Source organism: Botryllus schlosseri, chromosome 11 (assembly GCF_051294905.1).
Source record: "Botryllus schlosseri isolate E-star chromosome 11, Bs_hap1, whole genome shotgun sequence".
Classification (NCBI taxonomy): domain Eukaryota; kingdom Metazoa; phylum Chordata; class Ascidiacea; order Stolidobranchia; family Styelidae; genus Botryllus; species Botryllus schlosseri.
Genome location: NC_137246.1, coordinates 15,997,672 through 16,022,030, shown reverse-complemented (window position 1 = coordinate 16,022,030; position 24,359 = coordinate 15,997,672). Strand labels below are relative to the sequence as shown.

Here is a 24,359-nt window from a genome sequence, read left to right as displayed (position 1 = left end):
ATTGGTGGCATATCTTAGTATGTGGGGGATATAGATATGGAATGTCGTGGTCCAATAATTTCGAGCGCAGAATAGTAACTTGTCCAGTGGTCTACCGGTACTGTTTCGTCGTCATGATTCAGACATGAACTTCCAGTGTCCTGTTGATGATTCGCTTACAAGGAGAATGTGAATAAGTTCAGCTAGTTAGTGGTCAAACGGTATATTTTGTATTGTGCCCATGCACCAGAACACAAACCCTCGAATTGTGGCAGCAGCGTATGTGATCAGATGGCGAAGATTTCGGTAGCCTATGGGTAATTCGTAGCAGTACCGGTACTACTAAATTCCATTGCAATCATAATTAAATTCCAGGTTTTTCAAGGAGTCCTAGATCCGTCCGGAGTGCAGCCATAGTTAATTTGCTACGAAAAGTGTATTGTAAGTAGCGAATACCAATTCGCTAATCCAAGACTCAGCGCAAGCATGGCCGAAGGGCTAAGCCGAAGGATCCACTCGATGGCCGACGAGTCGGCCGACGTGGGTGTGTAATCTGTGCATGCGCAACAAAATTCTCTCGTTCGTCGGCCGAATCTCTCGTAAATGGGCCCATCGGCCGTGCATGGAAACGCAGTATTTGTTAGAACACTTATTTTAAGCACTGCACAACATTGATCTCACCAGGTGGCGCCATTTTCACCTGCAAATGTGAATATTTGATTAGAATGAACACGACTGCAGCAAAAATTGGGCTTTAATTCTTTTTTAATATAATGGTCCCCAGAAGAAAGTATATTTGAATAAGAAGGAGTTGGAATATCATAAAAATAATATTGGAAAGAGCGTGGAATTTTCGTTCTAGATCGATGAAAACACAAAAAAAAAATTCTAAAGAGAAGTGCCCATTTAACAGAGCACATAAGTGTGATGGTTTAGCTTTAGTTGGTCTTGCATTTTATTGCATATTTTATCGCTAATAAATATCCATCTCTGTCTGGGATTTGATCAGTAGTCATCACACAAGAAGTAAAACCAGCATTTTCGCCTGCCACCGTACCAGTTCAGATATTCGGCTGCACGAGTAACGGACCCTTCGAAACACGATCCCTAAAACCTATCGATGGCGATATAATCAGCCTTGAGGGTACGATTCGAATGATATTCAGGCCAATGCAGTTGAAACGGTTTAGTATTGTTAAGTGATCGATTCTATTCATGTTGGACATGCGATGGTTGGAATGAATTTCTACTACGCGTTATGTTGTGCATTGTTTTTAGTGATGCAATGCTTAGGTGAGTACTGCTACATTTCTCTCGGGCTCATGCAAATGTATACGTACAATTTTACGTCTTCCGTGACAGGTTTCCTATAGCAAGATTAGGCTATATGGCCTCCGCCGTGATAGAAATCAGATGTTGAGGATCTATTAGTCTCAAATATATTCCATTGTAAATCTATGGAGTTCATACAGGCCGAGTTTCAGTTTTGGTGCGGGGTAGCCTACACCATTCTCTTCATTACTGATTTCCAGTTTTTGCACTTAGTACTCGATCAAAATACGCGAGAAGTTATGAATGTAGTGCTATAGCCCTTGAAGTGTTGCCAGAGACGTCTGTATTGCGGATATAGAAAGGCTTATAAAAACTGACTCGAAACTGCTATGACTATCCCATACAGCTTGTCATCCGAGAGGTGTGTCAGTAGAAGAAGATAACAAGGACGTAGTGGAATTCATATTACCACGTAGTAAACGTCAAGTCCAGATATCGATGGAAGATTTCTTCTCCGAATGTCTGCGTTCTACGCTGGAAACGAACAGATCATTGAGTATCGAGACCATCGTTGATTACACAATCAGACAAAGTAATTGGTTCGCAATGACGGATCAGTCATATTGCCAGTAAGTATGATTCGATATATATGTAGAATGTAGCCAATGCGAGTGACGTGGATTATAATTACATTTTATCCAACCTTCGACTGGCGTACCAAAACGCGGTTGCAGGGTCAAGGGCCGTCAACACGACAGCAGTGATGCTTAGTCGGTGTTCCTTGGAACATCACGAATTTCCGGAGCAGGGATTCCCGGAGATCACGACAAACTCAACTGATAAATAAAATTTATGGTGATATAAGCCCGACCCCCGTCTTGGCCATATTTTTTTGCAGTTAGAATTAGGCCCGTTGTCGAATTGTGACTGTTGTGGTGGCACCTCGTAATTTTGATGGTGTTGTTCTTATTACACTCTGTTGATGCATATAGTTTATTTTGTGCACCAGTGGTTTATAGTAACGTATTCGATGTGTATAGTGTCTCGGTGAAAATTAGGGGTTCCGCAAAGGCTTGCAGATTAGCGTAATTGTTCCGCAGGTGAGTTGAGGTGAAGAACCACTGCTCTATAGTGATTGAATTGCTCCGTGCATGAAAACGTTTGGTGAAGCATGCATCTACGATTTCATTATATGATCCTTGTGAAACCATTCGTCCTTGATATTAGACTTCGACAACTATATAATAGTTGTCTAATTTCACTGAATTAGAGCGAAATGCCCGTAATCTAATTTTAATCTAATTTGTGAAATGTTTCAATGCTCTAATTCCAATTCTCGTCTAATTTGTGAAATATTTCTATACTCTAATTTTAATTCTAATCTCATTTATTGTTTTCCTGATAAGCCCTCTTTGTCCGAGGCATTTTGCAGCGAGTTAACAACAAGAATATCCCTCTGGCGCTGAGAAATCCAGTGCCAAGCCGCCATCGCTATACGCCAGGGGGAAGCAAACTTTTGAGCTCGTTGGCCGCATTTAACATCTGAATCCATTCGCGGGCCGCACTATATAAAATTGGGATTATAATCCAAAAAGCATTATTGGTATTTGATCATATAGTGAGTTCAAGGAGATAATATATATGCTTATTTAAAACGAATGAGACATTGTTTTGATGATATCGTACACGCGTCAGAAACAGTGGCGAGATTTCATAGGCTGGTCGACCTCAATAAGCGATTTGTCAAAACTATAAAAATGAAAGTCGGCTGTCCCGATCTTAGAACAGGATGGAAATTTAAATCTGTGACACGCGATCTGTTCATAGATTTACAAATTCGACTTTTGGTTCAGTTCCAGGACACACAATGCTGACAGCATCATAACCATGATAGCTTCAAACGCGCTTCTACTATATGCGTAGAGAAAATAACAATACCCTAATTCTACGCATACAGAGAACGAATTTACCTAAGACGCGCGCGAATCATTTTTAATAAGAACATCACTGAAATAGTTCAAATTGGAGTGGCCAATCTGAAATCACACTCGTGATCCGAAATATGTCAATCTCATTTAGGATTTCTGTTTAGCAGTTCAAACCTTTCAAACTGCGTGGGCTGTTGCGCCAGAAATTAAACATAAAAATAATATAGGAAATATTTACCTTAGAACAGTGGTTCTCAAACTTTTTAAGACACGCTCCCAATATCATGGTGAATGATTTCGCGCCCCACTTATCTCCATATCACAAAACGCAACCAGGATGCTAGCAAATCTAACGGATAATTTAATGACATGGAAGGTTACGACTGTCGATGAGAGATTTTTAAATATGAAATTCAGACTAAATACAGAGCAAAAATTATGAATCGGGTGGAAATCGCGCAGAGCGCGAAAAAAATTTCAGTTGAGTTCAGCTTTGCGCCCCTTCAGATGCCTTCACGCCCCACAGTTTGAGAACCACTGCCGTAGAATTATAATGGTGAAATATACTAAGAAAAAGTTTAATCAAGTCCCTGCATTAATTCGATTTTTAGTACGCATTTTATCAGTATTTTTAAAAAGTTTCTTTCGACTCTCGCGGGCCGCACAGAACGGTTTTTCGGGCCGCATGCGGCCCGCGGGCCGTTGTTTGCCCACCCCTGGTTAACGCCCTTACTTACACAGTCCAGTCCAGTAATTATTATAACGAATAATAGACTATGCTAGCATATATAGTAGCTTGTAATCTGCGAACATCATTCTAGTTTCAAAAACTTTACGTTAGTACAACGCCGTGCTGACTAACATGGGCGATGCTCATGGTTACCACAAAAGAAGTAATATTTTATTAAAGTAGTACAAATACAACAAGAAATATCATGATCATAAACGTCATTTTGTTTTGAATTATGAGCTGCGCACGAGACCCGACAACGCTTTCCAGCGACCAATGAATCGATATCGGGGCTAGCCAGAAATGTTATTATCTGTAACTTGTGTAGCTCTAGTTCTAATTCTAATCTAATTTGGAAAAAACTGTTTTGCTCTAATTCCAATACTATTTTAATTCGTAAAAGCTGAAAATTTTCTAGTTGTCCAAGCATGCTTGGTATGAGTGGTCAAAGCAAGGCAGAGGCCGGATTGAAAGAAAAAGATAATATCGCTGGCTGTAAAAGTGCTAAACTCCAAATCAATCAAATCAAGATGATTAGCTGCCTTAATGCGCTTTTTTAGCTCATTTCACGATCGAGAAATTTTCCCAACACTTCTGCGTCAAATATGGGGCTATGTTTGGTAACAGATCAATATGTGATTGCAATTTTACGTTATAAGATTTTGAAACCTACACTTGAATATGATTCCGTGAGTACCGATTGACATAGCTTGAAGCCAGTTATACGATTCCGATACTTCGTGAATCGCATTGAGCTGCTGAAGTGCCCCGTGCCATAGATCGAACCACTCTTGCCCAAACACTGTATATACGCAATACTATAGGCTACGGAGGGCACCCCACGGGCACATCTCCCCCATGAGAGTATCGACTAACTTAAAAGCGGTTAAGAACGCCAACAATAATTTACATCTGCTTCTTCGAAGGGTCGATTCCGTTTACTGTTGGACCTATCTGATTTTTCATTTTCTTCGTCCGAATTCCGAGCTTTTATCGCCGGCAATCGACTGCATCGAAAAATATGGTTTACGTGCAGGAACCCAAGGTATCACATTCAGTTCACATTATGTCAAATTACTCGACTGGACAAACTATGACTCTTCGACATTTCACGTGATGTTCAACGGTGAACAGGACAACCGAAACAATATCAATTGTCTGCTAGTACTCAATACAGTTTTAACACCACGGATCGGCGAGGCAGCGGTTTCTAGACATTCATGAGCGCGTTCTGGACCGGCGCTAAAGTACTTCGACACCCGCTTCGGCCCATTGAGACTTTCCGTTATGTTTTGTGATCCTAAATTTTACACTCACGTATAACTAACGTGTTGAGTTGACTGCTGTCGGTTCCTCACTTCAGCTCCTATACTGGGATGTAAATGATGTCACGTCAATTCTTAGTTGAATCGAAGCTGACTTTCGTCTTAGGTACAGTCTACAGAGGAACAATTCCGACATTTGAACAAACGAGGGTGGAAAATGCCTTGAAGGTTGAGGAGAGACTATTCAGCGATGAGATAGAATCTAGATACCAGCGGACTGAGGCCACGGATGATTCCTTCGAAGACGTAATCACTCTTATCGATTTCTGCCGAACGGATATGATTTGCTCGTGGGTTTTCGTACCTAAGTTCTAAAGATATAATATGTATAGGCTTTAATCGAGTAAGCATAGGGTTGTCAAGATGAATTAAATCTCCAAATGTCCACAATATTTCTACAACAAAAGCGGCACGGAGAGGCAAACTTTCCAATGGATCAGCTCAGTTAATTGCATCACAAATTATATGCATGCCTTAACAATCTAGTATTGGCCTGGGTTCATGTGTCTAAGAAAGGTAGAGCATGTCTAGTAGCCAAACTCATGAATGATAGTAGGCAATTTGGCATTACAAACTGGGTTTTACCATTGACAGTAGATACAATGACCTATGACCTATTATTTCGATGAACGGTAATGCAAGATCACGATTCATACTGTCACAGGACGTAAGACACCTTATATGAGTGCTGTATTTCCGTATTTCTCTGATTCTAACAACAAATAGCCTACTTCCATAGATGCACGAGTAAACAGCACTTAACACTAATCAAATTTTGATTGTGATAGTTGAAGAAAGTCGAAATTCCAAAATAGTGTCAACGTGCCAAACTCAAATTCTCGGTGCCAACCAACATGAAAATGAGCCAAAATCCCGAAATTTGGCTCCCAAATGCTTCATTTGGCCACACTGCTACCGTAATGGAACTGCAGTTATATGATTTTTCCGAAACCCCCTTTTCATTCTTGTTGCCTTTACGCTGCAGCGACTGCGCGTCTTCGCTGCTTAACCCGTTGCGACATTTATGAGATGTCTTCACTGTTGCACTTGCTTGACGCGATCAGGCAGTCACTGAGAGAATGAATTTTAGATAGCTGCCAGCCGATATTATGAAGAAATTGTGTCTTACAAACCACGGCGGTTTAGTTACATTAAGAAGGCGTATACGGTACCGGCGCTCAGCGAACGACGTTCGGCCATGTGGATTTGTGTCTGAAACTTGTTAAAAACATAGTTAAGCTGGCATATCACAGCTTGAACATTACCGCTGTATGAATATAGTTTCTCCCCAGTATACAACCATTGGCATCTCAGTATTAGTCCGACTAAAAGACAAATATATTATTGAGAGAAGTCAGACACTAATCCACCTGGCTGAACGTCGTCCGTTGAGCGTACTGTTACTAAACCTCCGTAGTTTGTAATATATAATTCATCCAGAATATCGACTGACAACTATCTAAAGTTCGTTTACTGCGTGACTGCCTGATCGCACCGAGAAAGTTCGACAGTGAAGATATAGTGTCAGAAGTTTCGCAACGGGTTAAGCAACTTAGACGCGCTGCCGCGGCAGCATGAAGGCAGCTAGAGTGAGGCAGCCCGAGACGGATTCACACGTGTGCGATAGACGGATATTTAAATGCGCGGAGTCTCCGACCGGGTGACGCCAACTCCCAGCCTGACAAAATTAATAAACAGATCTTAATGGGTTTATCAATAGTTTTTGATACCATGAATTGTATTAAATTACTTCTACCGACTCGTTCTTACGTGTTTTCAGGTTAGACATCTGTAATTGTGAAGGTGTCGACCTGCCTGAGGGCGAAGAATGCGGCATAACGTGGTATTCTAAATTGGCGGCGATGACCTCGGTGCTATCTCCCGGCAGAAAGGCGGTGGTGAATGGATCAAGTAAAGACTTATATTTCCGCTGAGTTATGTCACATATCTATACAGTAAAAATATTAACCGCACATTTCCCGCTTTCCTGAATTATTCAAATTATCTTTTTAAGTCTGGTATAACCAAAATATGAATGCATTAATATTGTGTAATTACATTTTCGGCAATTTCAATTGCAATTAACTTATAAGATAACCTATAAGTTATTTATTCGTGTAGACCTAATTAATTGTAACTGTTACGAGATCATGTCAATAAGTAGCATGTGAAATTTCAGTTTCTCAGGATTCTCGATATGTCATTACATTATCCCAGTTAGCAACTAAATCAGTGGTTCCCAAAGTGGGCGCCAGCGCCCCCTGGGGGCGTTCACGAGCATGAGAGGACGCTGGCCATGGAATGGGTAATTGGGGCGCTGGCTATAAAATTCAGCGGTAGGGGGGCGCTGAAAGGAAACATGGGGCGATGTAGGTGTAGAAGGCAACTGCTGCGTAGTGTTGAAGCGATTGATAAATAAAGCAGCTAAATACGCAGTAAAAATTCAAAATCTATTCAATTAGGGCAGGGGTTCTCAACTTCGCATGTACAACGGGCCGCATTTTGCCCGCAAAAGACGCTGCGGGCCGCAAAACATTATTACCATGCATTTGTAAGCTTCTATCAAATTTAGGCTACTGGAGCCTATTTATTTGTCGTATACGGGCGTCTAGTCCATTTTTATGCATTTCAAAGCATTAATGGTCACTTGGACAGCGTTCGTAAAGTAAATCACTTCATGGAGCGTGCATTGCATTCATTTCCAAGTCGGTATATGTACCTTATTATTAATATTACTCACGGTATTACTGTGACGCTTATCGCCGTTTATGAAATGAAAAGAAGTCTGGCGTTTCGGGGTCATTTCAGAGCAAACCAATCAACCCATGTCCTTTCCTTCCATGGCTGGAGCCCTCCACCAATAGTTACATAAGTCAACTTTGTCAAGTTCATGTTTTTCGCTGGCCACCTCCCCACGTTTGCCATGCTAGCATTCCTTCTGCAAATATGTCCACTCTGATAAAATGCACCAAGAAAATTAGCTATGCAATGTCTGTGAAGTCGGTGGATTCGTCCAATGCTAGGCTAAAGTTGTATACGCGGCAACGTGTTTCAGAACATGCGATAAAATGTCGGCGGGCTACTCTTCTGATCACGGTTGAATCGGACAACTTTAGCTTCAAAATTTGTCAGGTAATGTTGTCCTTGCTGTTCCCTCTAATTTTGACGATTCTGCGCACACTCACCAACTTACTGCGCAGACCCTTGGACACCCGTGCGTATAAAGACTATGAAAAAAGGTCACCATTGCGGATTTTTGTGCGCAAGTTAGATTTTCTGTGTGCACAGATCGTGTCAGCAATGCGCAATTGCGCACGTGCCCAGCTTGGAGGAAACATTGCTGCTAAGTCCCGGAAACAGCGAATATTCGCACAGTATGTTAAAGTATTAGTGAAATCACGCCTTCTCTAGCAGATTTCTTGGGTTTAGCGATATTCCAAAGCGTCTGTAACGTCGTCGGCAATTTTAGTAATTCCTCGAACAACGGATTACTGGGCTTGACGCCTAGGTAGTAACGTTTTTTCTAAGATCAGGTGATATGTAACCTAGAATAAACTTTTGCTTAGTCGTATCGTTTTAAGCTTCTACGCTTCGTTGCGACAACTGTTCTTCGACAAATATGACAAATATAGGTTTTCCATTTATATATGAGAAAGCAAATTCACCAAATTCAAGCTGCGCGCGTGCGTGGCCGCACACTGTTGACAAAGTCGCCACGCACAGAAAATCTGTGCCGCGCACAAAAAAAGCCGAATTGATGACCTGATGACCTTTCTTTCAGTCGTTACGCACGGTTGTCCAAGGGAGCGCGCGGTGAGTTGGTGAGTGCACGCAGACTAGTGAAAAATTAAAGGTCCATACCAATACTGATTCAGAACAATAACAATCTAAACTCGAGAACATATCAAGAGACCAGAACACGTCAACGAATGGGTATTCAAACGAAACAGCAACGGTGCGATAAGAGAGCTAAGTAGCTAAATTAATATGCAACAATGCTGGGCCAGTAGTAATTGCGTTCGTAATGAAAGAGGCCGCGGGCCACAAAATATACCTCTGCGGGCCGCATGCGGCCCGCGGGCCGCGGGTTGAGAACCCCTGAATTAGGGCATATTATGGTTCTCCATCTATTTATTCAGCTGTACCGGAAAGTCCATTTGTTACTTGACAATGTTGATCCTGTCCATCAATGTACTAATTTTGCGGTCGGCAGAATCCCTAGAAAGCGTGGCTCATTGTGTGCTGTCCCAGTCAACAAAATGGGAAGCGATCGCCCGGCGTATAATACGCTTTCAATGCCAAAATGATGCTTCAAAAGATACAATTTTCGCACTTCAGCCGCAGACTCCTTGACCGCTAGTAACCCTATCGCTAGTCTCGCCTCGCTACCCGAATCGCTGTTGATTTCTAACCCTGTGTTGCAAGTCATCACAAGTTAACTCAGCATTTTCATTATCGTTTTAGTCATATTAAAATCAACGAAAAAACAAGTTGACCGACATATGACACGATCAAAGGCGAGAGATTAGCATGATCATTTGTCAGATTAAGATCCAAAAATACAATAAATATGGCGCTTAAGTACCGTAAACCTGGGTAACTTTGGACAATTTTGCTTCATATCTTAGAAATGACTTAGTGCAGGGGAGGCAAATTTTGTGTTTTTCTGGAGTTATTGGGCAGAGATTAGAATTAACTAATTCAAAATCTTCCTGGTCATAAATGAGTACCGTATTTTTGTAAATTATCCGTGTCCAAAGTGACCCGTCCTGATAAAATTTGAGGGGGTAACTTTTGACATCACAATTTTTTAAATTGACCCAAGGGTGGGCCCTTTGAGATTTCGGACATTGATTAAGACTACTTAGAGGTATCTGCTGCCAAGTTATGAATCTAGGACTCGCATGCTATTTATTTTTGGTTGTAAGAATATAATAACCATAAATTTTGATGAATTTGACCCCCCTGCCATTAATTTATCAATGTTGGGACACGGTCTCTGCGCACAAAAAATTCGAAGTAATGGACTTTTTTTAGTCGTTACGCACCGCTGTCCAAGGGTCTGCGCACACTCGTCAAAAATTAGAGGAAACATTGGTCAAGGTTATCGAGTAGTGGAATGATTTCACCTTTTATTGAGACTACTTGTGGTACTGTTGCCTCATGAAAAAGAATTGGACAACCGTTTTTTTATCAATAACCATTCAAATGGTTTACTTCTTAGTGTCCAATGTTACCCGGTTCATGGTATACACATTGTCTGGCAGTATAGGCTAATATGCAACAAGGGCTCAAACTAGTTACAATTTTAACCCCTATGACAAGGGTCGGCAACCTACGGCCCGCGGGCCGGATCCGGCCCGCCAAGCGAAATCGTCCGGCCCGCGACGTAATAATTAGTTATCACAAGAATACGGCCCGCCGCTTCATAATGAGTTTCAATCTGCAGTGCAGCGCTGCATGAAAAAAATGCGGCATTGCTACGATATAATAGCAGCCTACATCGTATTAGTCTATTGTTACGCCATAAAACGAAGGTGGTTGAAGCAGGAGATGGAGATAGACTAGACTGGATCAGTGCTTATCAATCGGGTGTATCTCGCAACCGAAGGTGTTCCATGCTTTTTTAAAGGGTTAATCACTCTAACGGGGTGTGACAATAAAGGTGTTCTTCCTTTGCTTCAGAAACGCTTGGAGCATCTCAGACGCAATGACGGAATCTCAAAATATTCAATTATAGATAACTAGCCTCCGTATGTTAGTTAGCCTGTCTATAGTTTGGTTTTCCAGAAGGCATTGTGGGCCAAGACAAAAAACCTGAATAGTGTTTTGGCCACAATGGTGAAAACTGTAAATATGATTTTTGTCTCATCAACTGAATCAGTTACGCCAGATATTACTAGAAGCAGAGAATCAATATGGCGATGTCATGTAGGCCTATATATCTGTCATGTTCGCTCATTGAGTCGAGAAGCTATGCTTACACGAGTGTATGAACTGAGAAATGAAATAGCAACTTTCCTCGAAAATACAAATATCGCCGACTCATAATCTTGTAATCGAAAATGGGTAACTCATCTTGCTTTCCAGATACATTTAACGTCACATCTGAACAAATTGAACTTGCAGCTTCAGAGGAAAACAGCATCATACATGAGATATTGAGGCGCATTCAAAACAAATCTGTGACTCTGGATATGTCAACAGTACAAAGAAAATTCTGCTCACTTTCCTATACTGGAGGAGAGAAAACCTAGTACCAACACTACATTTGTAACTGTGATACGAAATTTAATTACTGAATATTCACCCGCTTTTCCGACATTCCTTCTCTACAAAATGAAGTCTGACTATTCAGTACTCTGTTTAATGTGGACGCCAATACCATTGCCTGAAAATTTCAAATGGGCCTTTCTGAAATGCGATGCAGTTGAATTGAATGACAAATTTCATACAAAGAGCATATCGCTGCATGACTTTGACAACGATTACGTTCTTGAAATTGGTCTTTAACCCAGCTTGACTAGCAATGCAAAAGAAATTGCATCGATTTTTGGAAGCACGTACGCATGCGAACAATAGTTTTGAACAATGAAATTCACGAAGAGCAAGCTAAGATCACGTATTTCGGACGTCCAGTTTGAACAGGGTCTGATTCTTGTTTCATCTGACTTGTTACCAGAAGTAGAAAACCTTTCACAAAGCAAGCTGCGTCAATTGTCACAATTATTCTCTGTCATTGAAGTGTAAATACATGTGTCTTCGGATTGGTATGATTGAGATTGCAGCAATGTCGGATGATATACCGAAGTGAGCGTAAAATATAGTACTAAGAAAAAATCCGGCCCGCCAAAAGGTTGTACACCCGAAATTTGGCCCGCGACTAGCAAAAGGTTGCCGACCCCTGCCCTATGATCAACAACAGCAGGTAAATCCGAATGGTCACCCGACATAAAACCTATGCGGAGCATCGTCCAGTCCATCAGATGTAAATTCAACAACGTTGCTGATCTCTTGAGGGATCTGGAAAATAAAATGTAAACATTAATATTATATTTTCGCTATCAATAAGCACTGATTGTCCCAATCATATCCTTTCTGGTTGTGCGTCATTTGATCATCTCACACCCGAGTATGTTACTTGATAAATGGCAACTCTAAACCATAACCCGACCTAACCTGAACTATAAGAGAGATGGTTATCGCCAAGTATACTGAGCTATTTTGTCCCGTGCTTACATGTCCACGGACCACATTTTCTGATAGCTCGCTAACTATATCCTGGATCTGTGAACACCGGTAGTGGTTTTGTGGTTACTTGGTGGTCATTGATGGCTATTTCAAGGCAAAATTTTGGAAATTACGAATTACAATATACATTAATTCATACTATTTTGAAATTAGGATCGTATACCTGAGGCAACACTATTTAATTTTCGGCGGCCGGCGTCCCAATCCGGCACTCCATGTAGAACAGTTTTTATGTGCACTGAAATTTCATGATGGGTAGCGAGCCTGAATCCGGTATACTGCAGGACAGCTGGAAAGAACTGAAGTTCAAGCAACGAAATGGAATGAAACTGTCATGCCACTCACATAGAAGATGACGCCAAAGATTTGAGCCTTGCACGGCATCTTAAATCCACCTTGACGAGAAGCACATGTCCACGAATACTTCAGGGCATGCCTTTGAGTCATAAAGTACTTGAAAAATGCACGCACTGTAGCCCGAAGACTTGGTTTCACTATTTTCAGTGCGACAGCAGATGGGATCTGACATATATCGAAAAGATGCTTAGCTCATAGCGGTTTCTTCCGACTAATCAATTGTTATGCTGACCTGATTCTTCAATAGCATATCCAGCTCTTCTACACTGTCTGCTTTAACAAAATCTTCCATGGAGTCGTCTTCATTGACTTTATCATACATATGCTTCATCTCTTCCCTTAGCTGGTTAATTTCATCTTTTATCTCATCAAGCGAATTCGACAGGTTTGTAAGAAACTCATAGGGCCTGTTTTAAATAAAAGAAGTATAAGTCTTTCACAGCCTACTCATTCACAACTGCGCAATCTCTAGGCCTAGCCTCCGAACCAATGCCCTTAATGACCGACACCATGATTCAGGATTGAGTATTGACTGGCAAAGGCTAAAAAACCTGCATTCTCTGGTGGCGACGTTGCTATCACTTCTAATAAAATATACTACTTCTACACATGAGGTAGGAATGTGCAGTTGTCCACCTCATGGTAAAATAGCCAAAATATGCCATAATTGCTCATTGACTTTCAACACAACTCAGATTTCAAAATTATCTGTGAATGATCTCATCAACTTACATCTGAACAGTTCTTCGACTTAATGTTGCATATCTATCAGCTTGATAATAACTGTCACTTGACCGGCTACGTATTTTCGGATGAGTCGGGGTAGAATTTGCCCAATAGCCTGGTACTGGGAGCCCGTATGCAGATTCAAGGCACTGACTGTAAGTTACTGAGAAATATTGATAGGAAAATGTTACAGACAACAACTGAACATTAGTATAACCAACCTGCAGAGCACATGACTTTACATCCATGGGCTTTCCATTCGTCTGTAGGTTGAGATGCAATCTTTGAAAGATCTTGCACATTTCCTTCAGGGGGCCAAAAACACAAGCTGTTGCTGCATGCCAACCAATTTTGTGGAACTACCTCGTTGGTGCCATCATCAAACTGCACACAGTAAAACATCACTAATGATAGGAATAGTGGCTAATACTTTATTCTTTCCTGAAAATTAAAATTCACGTTGATACAAGTGAGCATTCAGATATCGGATCTATGAAGCATTGTGGTTATAATATCACGATTGTTCTGAAGCAATGATCGGCACTTCACGGACAATGACAGACACAGATAGTAGATAGATTGAGCATATCGCACGTCTCCTGACTGATTCATGCATTAACGATTACACTACCGGTACCAAATGATGTCGCAGTCATAACCATAACACGTCTAACCAAGTGTGGAAATAATTTCATCAATAGCCAATCCGGTCTTTTACTATTCTCAAGCACATAAATCGTCAACGATAACTTCATTCCTATTCCATTCCATCGTTATAACCTCGGAAATACAATTCGCGAGTAGCGGTAAACAACATCCGAAGACTGCATGACATCACAATTACTCCACGCTCAAGTGCTCACAAACCTGTCAAAGCCAGACGGCACGGTGAAGTCACGTGATAATCATGCGCGGTTTGATTGGTTCATAACGCTACCTCCAATCTCTTCGGCCGACGATGGGAAATAGAACAATCGATCTTTTGAATTCGAGAGCGATCAGTTTTTGTACATCAAAGGTGCCGCCTCGCTATAGTGAGAAAACGGCTGGGATCTCTTCTCCCCTTAACTATCTTCGCCTAGTTCAGCATTAAATATACACAATTTTGTTGACTGGGGTGAGAGCTACGAAGTATTTGGACAGTTTATTGCTCACTGCAAGGTATGATGACTTTGTAAGAGAAACTGTCTTGCGTTATTTTATTCTCTGTTTCAAACGATAGTGGATTTTCCACCGTGGTATTCAAATAAAAATAGTCTCACTGGAGTCAGAGTGACTTGTTCGTCGTTGCCCTTCCCCCCTCATATTTGACACAACGTGTTTTCAGTGTCGTGACAAAGTCTCTGACTCACAGCAGAAACCGTCCTGACAGTACGGGACGTGAAGACTGGCATTTTAGAATGAGAGTGTTCTTATCAAAACTCAAATCCAATAATAACGAGGATGATAATAATAACACTACCACACGAGCTTGATCCGTATCATTATTAGCTGTAATAAATGCAAAACAACTTTCATGTTATGATTTAGGTATGTTGAGGGGGTCGGGGGCGCTGGCACTTTATTCGTTGTCCATGGGGCGGTAGCTCAAAAACGTTTGGGAAACACTGTACTAAATGAACAAGTGACCGAATTTGTCCTTGCGTAATTGCATATGTCTGCCGTAAGAAGTCGGGGCGTTCGCCGAATATGTCCTATATCAGCGGTCCTCAACCGAGGGTTCGCGAAGCAATTCCAGGGGGTTCTCGAAACCTCCAAATTGCAATGTGTGTGCTAACCTGATTTATATTTATTTTTTTAAACTAGAGAAATCACAAAGCAGCTGCGCTTCATAACTGCAAAATTTAATGACCCAGAAAACAGAATGGCCGTCTGAGATGAAATATTCTGCTGCGCAAACTCATTTTACTCGTCAAGTTGTCAATAGCCTACAAATATAATGCTGTTTAGGGGTGTTTTGTTGCGGTTTTAGAATAAATTCGCTTGTAAAAAATTCTTTTTCTCCTGTGAACCAACCGCTATTCCAGAATAATATCAAGATAAGCTTCTAGATCAGTGGTCGAGAACCTATGGCTCTTTTTGGTATAAGATTTGGCTCTTTATCAAATATTTATTTTTGTACTGAATTGATCAATATTTCAGCGACTTGTTAGTAAATTTTCATCACGGCCAGAATAATTATTCTCGTGGCAGTTTAAACAATTTAACATGCCGTTGAGGGGTAAAGACAATGCGGTCTTCAGGTTTAGGCGGGGCTCGAACCTTCGAAAATCCTCAAATGTAAGTTTCTGTCGCGCCGGCGACCAATATCACTTGCGAATTCTACGTAGTACGTACCCGACTCGAAATCTTGGATTGTGCGATACGTTGATTAATCAAAGAGCACAGCAGACATGGCAACGCCCATATCACAACGCAGTTTTCAAATACACATTGTATTCCTGGTCTACGGCGCGATATGAACTGCCGTGAACGTGACATTCAGAATTGCAAACTCGAATTACGAACTAACGCAATAACTATCCACGTTCTTGATTGGTTTGTAGCTCTGTAGTACCGAAGATAAAATGTATGCGTGCACGCCGTGCATCGCAGTGTTATGCTGCTGTCGAATACTTTGAGAATTGAGAAGTCGATCAGTATTTAGATTTTCGGAATCGGTGTGACAGTTACATTCGACTGATATCAGTTATAATAAAATCTAAGTTATTAACGATGGATTGCGTTATCAATAGTGAGGCTTGGCCCATCCGTGCCTTCTGCCTTACTTCTCGTTTGGAGCTTTATTTTCGAACAATAAAAATACCAATTTTTACTGAAAAAATGTGGCGCACTCGACAAATCCCATGTAGTGAGTTCTAATTTGTGCTACCATGACGTCACGAACTTTCAATTTTGACGTAACAGCTAATTGGCATGTATGGCTCTTTGGGAGTTAAATGGCAAAAATAGGTCCAATATGGCCCTTCGGACAAATAAGATTCCCGACTTCTGTTCTAAATTGAAGTGACTATAGGCTGGACGTTACAGTGGTGCCATATATGCTGCGATCGGACCCAAAGGTGTCGAGAGCGTTACGCGTTATTATCACATTCGCCACCGCCTATCGTTGTGGTAATTAATGGATTTTACGCACGCGTTCGTGTCAAACCGACGACACGGATTTTCGAGACACGGCAGTGTATTTCTAGAAATGTAGCCGTGCAGAATTCGCTTTGAAATAATGAAAGTATTTCCAATTTCGACATAAATAGTATAATGTTATTTTCGAGAAAGGTCATTTTGTTGCTGTTTATCACTATAGCCCAGACCTGGGCAAAGTGCGGCCCGCGGGCCACATGCGGCCCTCGAAGCCGTTCTGTGCGGCCCGCGAAAGGTTTGCTTGGAATTCATAACATTAAACCTGTTTTTGAATGTTGATGAGTGGACTAAAACGATAGGCTGAATCAACTAAACAGGACATTCGTTTGCTTTGAAGCCTGTATACATTAATTTGCCACAATTATGCGGTAATCGCATGCGTAATCCAGATTCAAAATAAAGGTAATGTGGCAAAGTATGAGTAACAATTAAATTCAAAAGAAATCACACCTTCTTTGTTGCCATTTTCACATTACGCATTATATGGTACGTGTTTCAAATTGTTACGTGCGGCGTTTCCAAATCCCTAATTCGTAAAACAAGTCAATCAGTGCTCGCGATTACTATATGGCTCATCATATTTCAAGTCAAATAAGTCTGCTACGGAATATTCTACTTTATGGTCATATACGAAGATCTGCGATGAATGTGGCTGGCCCCTGGTCATAGGCGCCGAGTTACGGGGTGGCGTGGTGGCGCAGCCACCCTCTACACATTTATAGGGTGGCGTCCACCCCATACAAAAAGATTAAACGCCCACCGTCTGCAATTTCAAATCATTAGCGCGTCCGTGATAACGCGTAAATGCCAACTATTTACCATTAACCGATACGCACACGAATATTTGAATACGCATCTTCGTCGGCGACAACGAACTAGTGCTTAAAACGCCCCAATAAACTGTAATTTGTGATTAGTAGGGCTAGGCACAATGATTCGAGTACTCGAATCTGAATCGAGTATTAATTTTAATGATTCGTGTCGAGTAGTAAAAGACGAATTTTTCGAGTACTGAAATGATTACGCTCCTCGCAACTGAAAGTTAATTTACCAACCAGAATTATAGTTTTGATACTATTTTCAACTGAGGAAGCCCAGAAACCTTGATTGGTCGTGCCGCAGCTTACGAGAAATAGTACAAAGCTACGAACGTTACTGGAAATAACACATATCCGAAGTCATGATCATCCGACAACATTGTCAAGAATTGCAATGAAATCGGTATGGTCGAAAAAATACCAAAGTATCTTTAATGTGTCGGATAACAGGCATTATGTTCTTTGTGGTGGCATAAAAGGTAGGCCTACATATTTAAACATTGTGTCATAATGAGTGATACTCGAATACTCGACTCGAAGCATAATACGTATTTCAGAATCGAATCACTTAGGTATTCGATTTTGCCCAGCCCTGTAGTGAATAGTAATCAGACAATCGAATCAACCTCGTTTACTACGTCGATTTCGACACGCTTGCGCTGAGAACAGGCGAACGAATTCACGTTCTCATTCTCTTAATTAAATTGTATTTGCGCCCATATTCGTTTACAAATTAATTCTTGAGTTAGTTCCGTGATAGTCTCTTTAATAATCGGAGGCTTGGGGCGCGAAATAGGACAGTGCGTTTCTGTATGCCTGCGGATTGAAAGTCATTCCTGCGCAAAGTCCGCATATTCATTACTCTAGTAAGGCTTCGCCAACTTCTATCGGGAAATGCAACAATGCAGCTCAAACATCGTTATAATGAGCGAACAATTGTCGCGATGTCAGACTCGGAACCTCATTGTGCTGTACGCAAGTTGAGGAATTACTGATTAGATGCGCGCTTTCTCGTTTGCTATCATCTGTAGGCTACTAATTCTTGACTGCTTTATACACTAGCAACTAGCATTCCCTCGGTGTCACTTGTCAGTGTTTGATTTGTTATTGTCACTGCGCATTGTGCAGTGTGCGGCGTTGAATTACGTTGTCAAATATTGATGCAACACGAGATTCTCAGTGGCGCAAATTCTGAATTTATTCGATTAGTCTGAACGGGAACCTTCTATCTTCAGTTTCTATAAACTTCATTGCTGTGCGGACTCTATCGAGCGCAACCATATTGCGTATCGAATTTCGAACCTTTGGGATTTGTATTTCTATTGAAAGGTCGCGGCATGCGCCCATATTGCTCTTGCTGCAAAAACACGTGGATAATCAAAAGCGCACCATCTTACGATCAAATTCGACTGGCTGATCATGGCCTCTACGTAGGCCGAACGCCCCGGGCTGCGCGTTGTCGGTATTAAAACCATAGATGCGTAGCCAGGGAGTTTCTCATTTGTAACTGAAATCCCGTCCTTTTGAAATGCCAATTCACGAATTCGTATTACCGATGCTGCGTAATGCAAATTAGTGATAAATGATAATCATTTGTATGCGAAATGGGTCATCGAAATCTCATGTGCACTTCACTATCGTCGGTGGTTTGATTTAGCAGGCCTGCTATCGTCCGCAGAAACGCTTTTCCCAAACAGTAATAATCTCTGAGTGTAATATTGTTTGTGTTCATGTATATTTTTTTTATTAATGCTTATGTCCGCGTCTAAACAAATTGTGCTCGTTGCCATTGCCGAATCTGGGCATTTAAGGTATGACTAGCGCAGCCTGTAATTGTAATTATTGCGGGTTTGCGGCATGTCTGCAATTTCGTTATCAGCGCAACCTTGCCGGCCGATTGTGCAGTCCGATAATATTGATCACATTCACTAGTATTTCGCACAGCGTACCGATGCTGATTTCAGCAAACTAACGATCCTTATTAGATGTACAAACTCGACCTCATCGTTGAAAACGTAGATTTCATCGCGCGCTTGGAGAAACACCATCTCCTATCGCGATTTGACGACCAAATATATGACCACTTTCTACAAATTACGGTAAAAAGCATTATTTGCATCAATGAGGGCCGCCAGCCGCGTTTAAAATATTTTGTGAACCATTTTTTGATAAATATTCTCGGAGCGCAAAGTTAAACAGTGTTTTACTGTGTGCGCCTGCTAGTTGAAATTTATTCCCGTGCCCATAATATTAATCCAATTACGCTTTGCGAACGTAAATCGGGAAATGCAGCAATGCAGCAATGTTTTAATCGGCGACGAATTGTCGCGATGCGAGCTACTCAATATTGAGTAAACAAACACCCATTGTGTTGGCGGTAAGGGATTACTTATTGGCCGCGCGCGTTTATAATCATCATTCTTGTCTATCTTTCGTGTTCCAGAATTGTCGCGCCTTGTTACTGCTCCGATGAATGCCGAACTTCTCGCGGACGGGCGGGCCACATTTGGTCTGGGGGCACGGTTGGCCGCCCCTGATCTGTATCGTACAGTGATTGATGGTACATAAAAATCCTATTACAGTAGTAGTTGTTGTTGTTATTGTTGTTTTTATTATCAGTAATTCAAAGATACCTTTGAAAGCAATCGTTTTCATGATAAAGAAGTCGGAGTCGGAGTCGAAATCATGGTCATGTTCACAAACTCCGATTCCAGTCAGTACTTTTTCCACGACTCCGACTCCATTAAGCGAAAATTAGCCAAACTCCGGCTCCAACTCCGACTCCACAGCCCTGTATCAAGCAGACAAACCACAAATTTATAGCCGAAACAGATGATTAGAAACGCGAAAGCACGCATCCAATCAGTAATTCGTCGCTACATCCAAGATCCAACACGACCTGCAATAGCATTGATTACCTCGCATCGCGGCAATCGTATGCTGATTACAACGGCTGAATTTCTGCATTTCACGATTAACGTTCGCAAGGTCCCATTGAGATGAGTAGCTCTATGTGTAGCCCAGGGATATGTAGAGTTCTATATATCCCTGGTATAGCCTATGAATGAATTTCAATTGGCGTGCATATTGTATATACAATACACACTGTCCAATTTCGCGAAATAATTCAAAAGATTAGCACGAAAATTTTGAATGCGGGAATGCCAATTGCAGAATTTATGACTTTTGATTGTTCTGCATCAATCTTGAGCGGATGAGTTAAGGGTGAGCTTTTCCCCGAGCGTGATGCAGATAAATCAGCATGTCCCTAGATATATTAGAACATGCAAAGTAGTCAAGAAAGCTACTCAAGTAGAAGTAGAGGTAGCGACGAAAAAATCTACTCAAGTACTAGTAGAAGTACTTCTTCAATAAGCCACCTAAAACTACTGGAAGTAGAAGTAGAATTGACGGACTTTATATCTACTCAAGTAAGAGTAGAGTAGAGTTAGAGTAGAGTTTTGAAAACAGTCTTAATTCGTTCGCATTGACTGTCAAAAGCTGCGAATTGAGCTATGCAGAAGGTGCAGAGAGCTTGATTCGTATTGATGCATCCCAGGAGGTGTGAATTTTCGACAGAATAAGCATTCTTTCGCATCATGGGATGCAAATTATAGTATTGATATGGAATTGCAATACTAACCCTTTGTTTACTAGAAGATCCCGTTTTCGAGAATATCATGGCATATGGCGCCCTACCCCAAATTATAATGCCCCAAGTTTAGGCAAAGAGCAGTACGTAGAAGCTGTATCGGATACGGTTTCATCACTTTGCGCGATTAGTAGCCTACGCGTTAATACCAAATATTGTGAATCGTAAAAGTTATATTTAGTGTAGCTTTATTTTCGGAAAATAGAGGCATTGCTACACTTGCTTTCATGCTTCAACATGTATGCTCTGCAGACAAAAGAACTGAAAGTAATTAGAACTCAAAGTATGACACTCGCAATTGAAAGTGAAATACAAATACCAATTGTAAAAAGCGAAAAATATTTTTCATGTCTTCTGTCCATAAAGCTTCAAAGGGGATCTGCTAAAAAAGGTGTAACGTTAAAAAAAGATAGATTTTCCAGATTGGCAAGACACGTAATGGGCTGCTAGATTACGATATGGTATAGGTAATTGCTAGATTGCGAAACGGTAGTTTCAAACTTTATGGTGGACCATATTTACTGTGATGAAATATTTGATGTGGGCGACAATGCGGTGTGAGCGGAAGCAAGCAATCCGGTACCTAAATTATATTCACTATCACTGATACTTTCATGAACACATATCTGTCACTCCATAACTACTGTGCGCGAAGCGCAACAAAATGTCTGGGCTTTACTTGTGTTTTAGGAATATTAAATGTTGGTAATTCGTGAAAACAGCCCCGAATTCCTCAGGCTATCTTTCGTATTGAGGGATTAAACTACTTCTACTTGACAAACTGAAAATAGCGAAAAGTAATTAGGTAGAAAACAAAATATTACCAAGTAGAAGTAGAGAAAACAAGATCTACTTGAGTAAGTACCAGAAGTACTTCGTTACTGACCACCTCGGCATTTTAATGCTGGTGACGTCATATTTTGTGATACGATTATTGATATACGATCTTCTTGTGAAATATCTATACTAGTTTCTAACGATTACCCCTGACGAGTGTCAGCCGATAATATTCGGATTCATTTCAATATGAATTTGAATATACTATTCAATTGTATATTGAAGTTCTGTACCTCCAAGAAGCTGATGTACATTTGTGCAACTAAATGGGTCGCCAGTTTGCTCTGATAAGCCTTGTCATTAGTATGGAAATTAAAGTGTTGGGAGCATAGAAACCGACGGTAATTTTTCCTTCCGGGAAAATTACAAGCGACGGGTAGTGATATCTGTTAACTGTATCATAATACATAGCCTACACGCTCATGCACAGTGCGGTGGAATAAGTTACAGATCGTTATCTGTATTTCGCGTGACGCAGAATTTTATGTACCAATACTTGACTACTTCGATTGGATATCGATAGGAAATCGTGCCAAGAGGCCTATAATTTCGTTGCTATAGTCTTGCTTGAGTTTGTTAATCTAAGGGCGGAGGTGCTTGACCGCTTCATCTCTTATCTCATCTCTGGTTGATGGCACATGGAAGCCATAATAAATGTACAGCAAGAAACAGAGTACATAATTGCATAACTGCTATTACCGCGCTCATTGTCGCCAGCTTTCCCACATAGGACGCAAGTAGGTTTGGGCGACGGCGCTGACCAGTTTTTAGTAGCCAGCACGCCAAATTGAGAGGTGGGGTCGCGGAACATTTACAAATAAATAGTTTGGGAACCCCTATGGCGCACACAAATCACGTGTGTGGGCTGAGTGTGTGTTATGACCCCCAAGAAACCCCCGAGACTTGCTTAGGGAGCCTCTCGTGTTTATGAAAGATCAGTTAAGAACAACTTGCGTTCACACTGATGTCACAGTCGTCACGCATACATTCATATAAAGCAGTTTACCGTTTTCTCGGCGTATAGTTGACAGTCATGGGAACAATTTTTTGAATAATAGCTCATCTATGATAATCCTGTTTCATAAAGCATTTATGAACATTGAGCATGAAGTTTAAATGAACTCGGCCTACCTGGATCCACATGACCAAATTGACCATCCAGTCATTTACTATATGCTATATAACCAGAGTACATAGTGTTTCATATGAAAAAATGTCAATCTCTATCAGGCTATTAATCCTATAGATTGGTATGCCTATTTCGAGGATTTGATGACTAATAGTATTTGATTTTACAGATGTTGCGATAAACGAAGCTAAAGATACCAGCAACACTACATCCATTACCACCAGCACAACTGCTCTACCGGATATTTTCGTAACTTTACCACCACCATCCAGAGAAAGAGAGGAGATCATGCTTAATTGGCTCCGATATATTGTGCTCGTCGACACTATAATCAAGACATCCTCCGGCTAACATGTCTAGTGTGCATCAGCTAATCGTTGTTATTGTTTTCACACTAATATCGTTTAGCCTAAAATCAATGTCAGCGGAGAACTGAAGGATGAATGTTGAAGTTCATTGTTAATATTCGCTGCGCAATTAAATTATCATATTGTTTGTGATCCAGAATAAACTTTACCTTACTGCAATCTCGATCGTTATTTCCGAACGAATCTCCTGGTAATTGTAGTTTATGAATATCGGGAAAACGTTCAAGTTGAACTTGCATCGAACTATGATCAAATTCGCCTGATTGTCTTGCATCTTATTATCTTCATGGCGTAAAGTAAGTTCAGCTGTCCAAAGTCTTTCGCCTCCTGGCGATTTTGTACCACCACATTAGGTATAGTTTCTTAAAACCAAGGTCAACGAACTTTTTTTCGCGCTTTGCCCGGTTTATTGGAACCGATTTCTTGATTATAATGTGGAAACCCCCCAGAGTTGGTCAAAGTAGTCAAGGAAGCTAATCAAGTAGACGTAGAAGTAGCGACGCAAAATTCTACTCAAGAACGAGTAGAAGTAATCCTTTTAAAAGCAGCCCAAAACTACTTGAAGTAGAAGTAGAATTTACTCACTTTAATTCTACTCAAGTAAGTAGTTGTGGAAACGATCGTAATTCGTTCGCATGGATTGTCAAAAGCTGTAAATTGAGCTATGTGAAAGGTGCAGAGGTTGTTTCGTATTGATGCATCCTAGGAGGTATAAATATTCGATAGCATTACCCTTAATCTGCATCATGGGATGAAAATGATAGCATTGATATAGGAATGCATTACTGATCCTCTTTTTACTCGAACACCCCGATTTAGAAAATATCATGGTAAGGCACCTGCCAG

General features: G+C 41.0%; 2 protein-coding genes across 3 annotated transcripts; one reads left to right on the top strand and one right to left on the bottom strand.

The window, feature by feature from the left end:
• Nucleotides 1-858: 858 nt before the first annotated feature.
• LOC145449918 (uncharacterized) lies at nt 859-23,672 on the top strand. Its single transcript, XM_080328355.1, has 6 exons — nt 859-1,272; nt 1,658-1,880; nt 4,836-4,954; nt 5,341-5,524; nt 7,015-7,145; nt 23,315-23,672. The coding sequence occupies exons 1-6, from the start codon at nt 1,209-1,211 to the stop codon at nt 23,494-23,496; spliced, it is 903 nt and encodes a 300-aa protein (XP_080184481.1). The 5' UTR covers nt 859-1,208; the 3' UTR covers nt 23,497-23,672.
• LOC145449919 (uncharacterized) lies at nt 9,381-14,641 on the bottom strand. 2 transcript variants are annotated; one of them, XR_013918379.1, is made up of 5 exons: nt 13,790-14,641; nt 13,075-13,249; nt 12,831-13,007; nt 12,649-12,774; nt 9,381-12,257 (listed from the first exon to the last, which is right to left on the bottom strand). XR_013918379.1 is itself a non-coding variant. In XM_080328357.1 (4 exons), the coding sequence occupies exons 2-4, from the start codon at nt 13,171-13,173 to the stop codon at nt 12,715-12,717; spliced, it is 336 nt and encodes a 111-aa protein (XP_080184483.1). In that variant the 5' UTR covers nt 13,174-13,249; nt 13,790-14,641; the 3' UTR covers nt 12,264-12,714. The 2 variants fall into 2 exon arrangements, 1 of the variants encoding a protein (XP_080184483.1); XM_080328357.1 differs by lacking the exon at nt 9,381-12,257 and having other exon boundaries at nt 12,264-12,774.
• Nucleotides 23,673-24,359: the final 687 nt, after the last annotated feature.

What these genes read in the sequence shown, in the direction of transcription:
- LOC145449919 (XM_080328357.1), bottom strand. Translation starts at nt 13,173, where the DNA reads ATGAAGCATATGTATGATAAAGTCAATGAAGACGACTCCATGGAAGAT. An exon ending in ATATGCTATTGAAGAATCAG is followed by an intron (nt 13,008 to 13,074) that starts GTCAGCATAACA and finishes GATATATGTCAG; the next exon opens with ATCCCATCTGCTGTCGCACT. An exon ending in TCTTTGGCGTCATCTTCTAT is followed by an intron (nt 12,775 to 12,830) that starts GTGAGTGGCATG and finishes AGTTCTTTCCAG; the next exon opens with CTGTCCTGCAGTATACCGGA.
- LOC145449918 (XM_080328355.1), top strand. Translation starts at nt 1,209, where the DNA reads ATGGTTGGAATGAATTTCTACTACGCGTTATGTTGTGCATTGTTTTTA. An exon ending in ACGGATCAGTCATATTGCCA is followed by an intron (nt 1,881 to 4,835) that starts GTAAGTATGATT and finishes GCTTCTTCGAAG; the next exon opens with GGTCGATTCCGTTTACTGTT. An exon ending in GGCGGTGGTGAATGGATCAA is followed by an intron (nt 7,146 to 23,314) that starts GTAAAGACTTAT and finishes TTGATTTTACAG; the next exon opens with ATGTTGCGATAAACGAAGCT.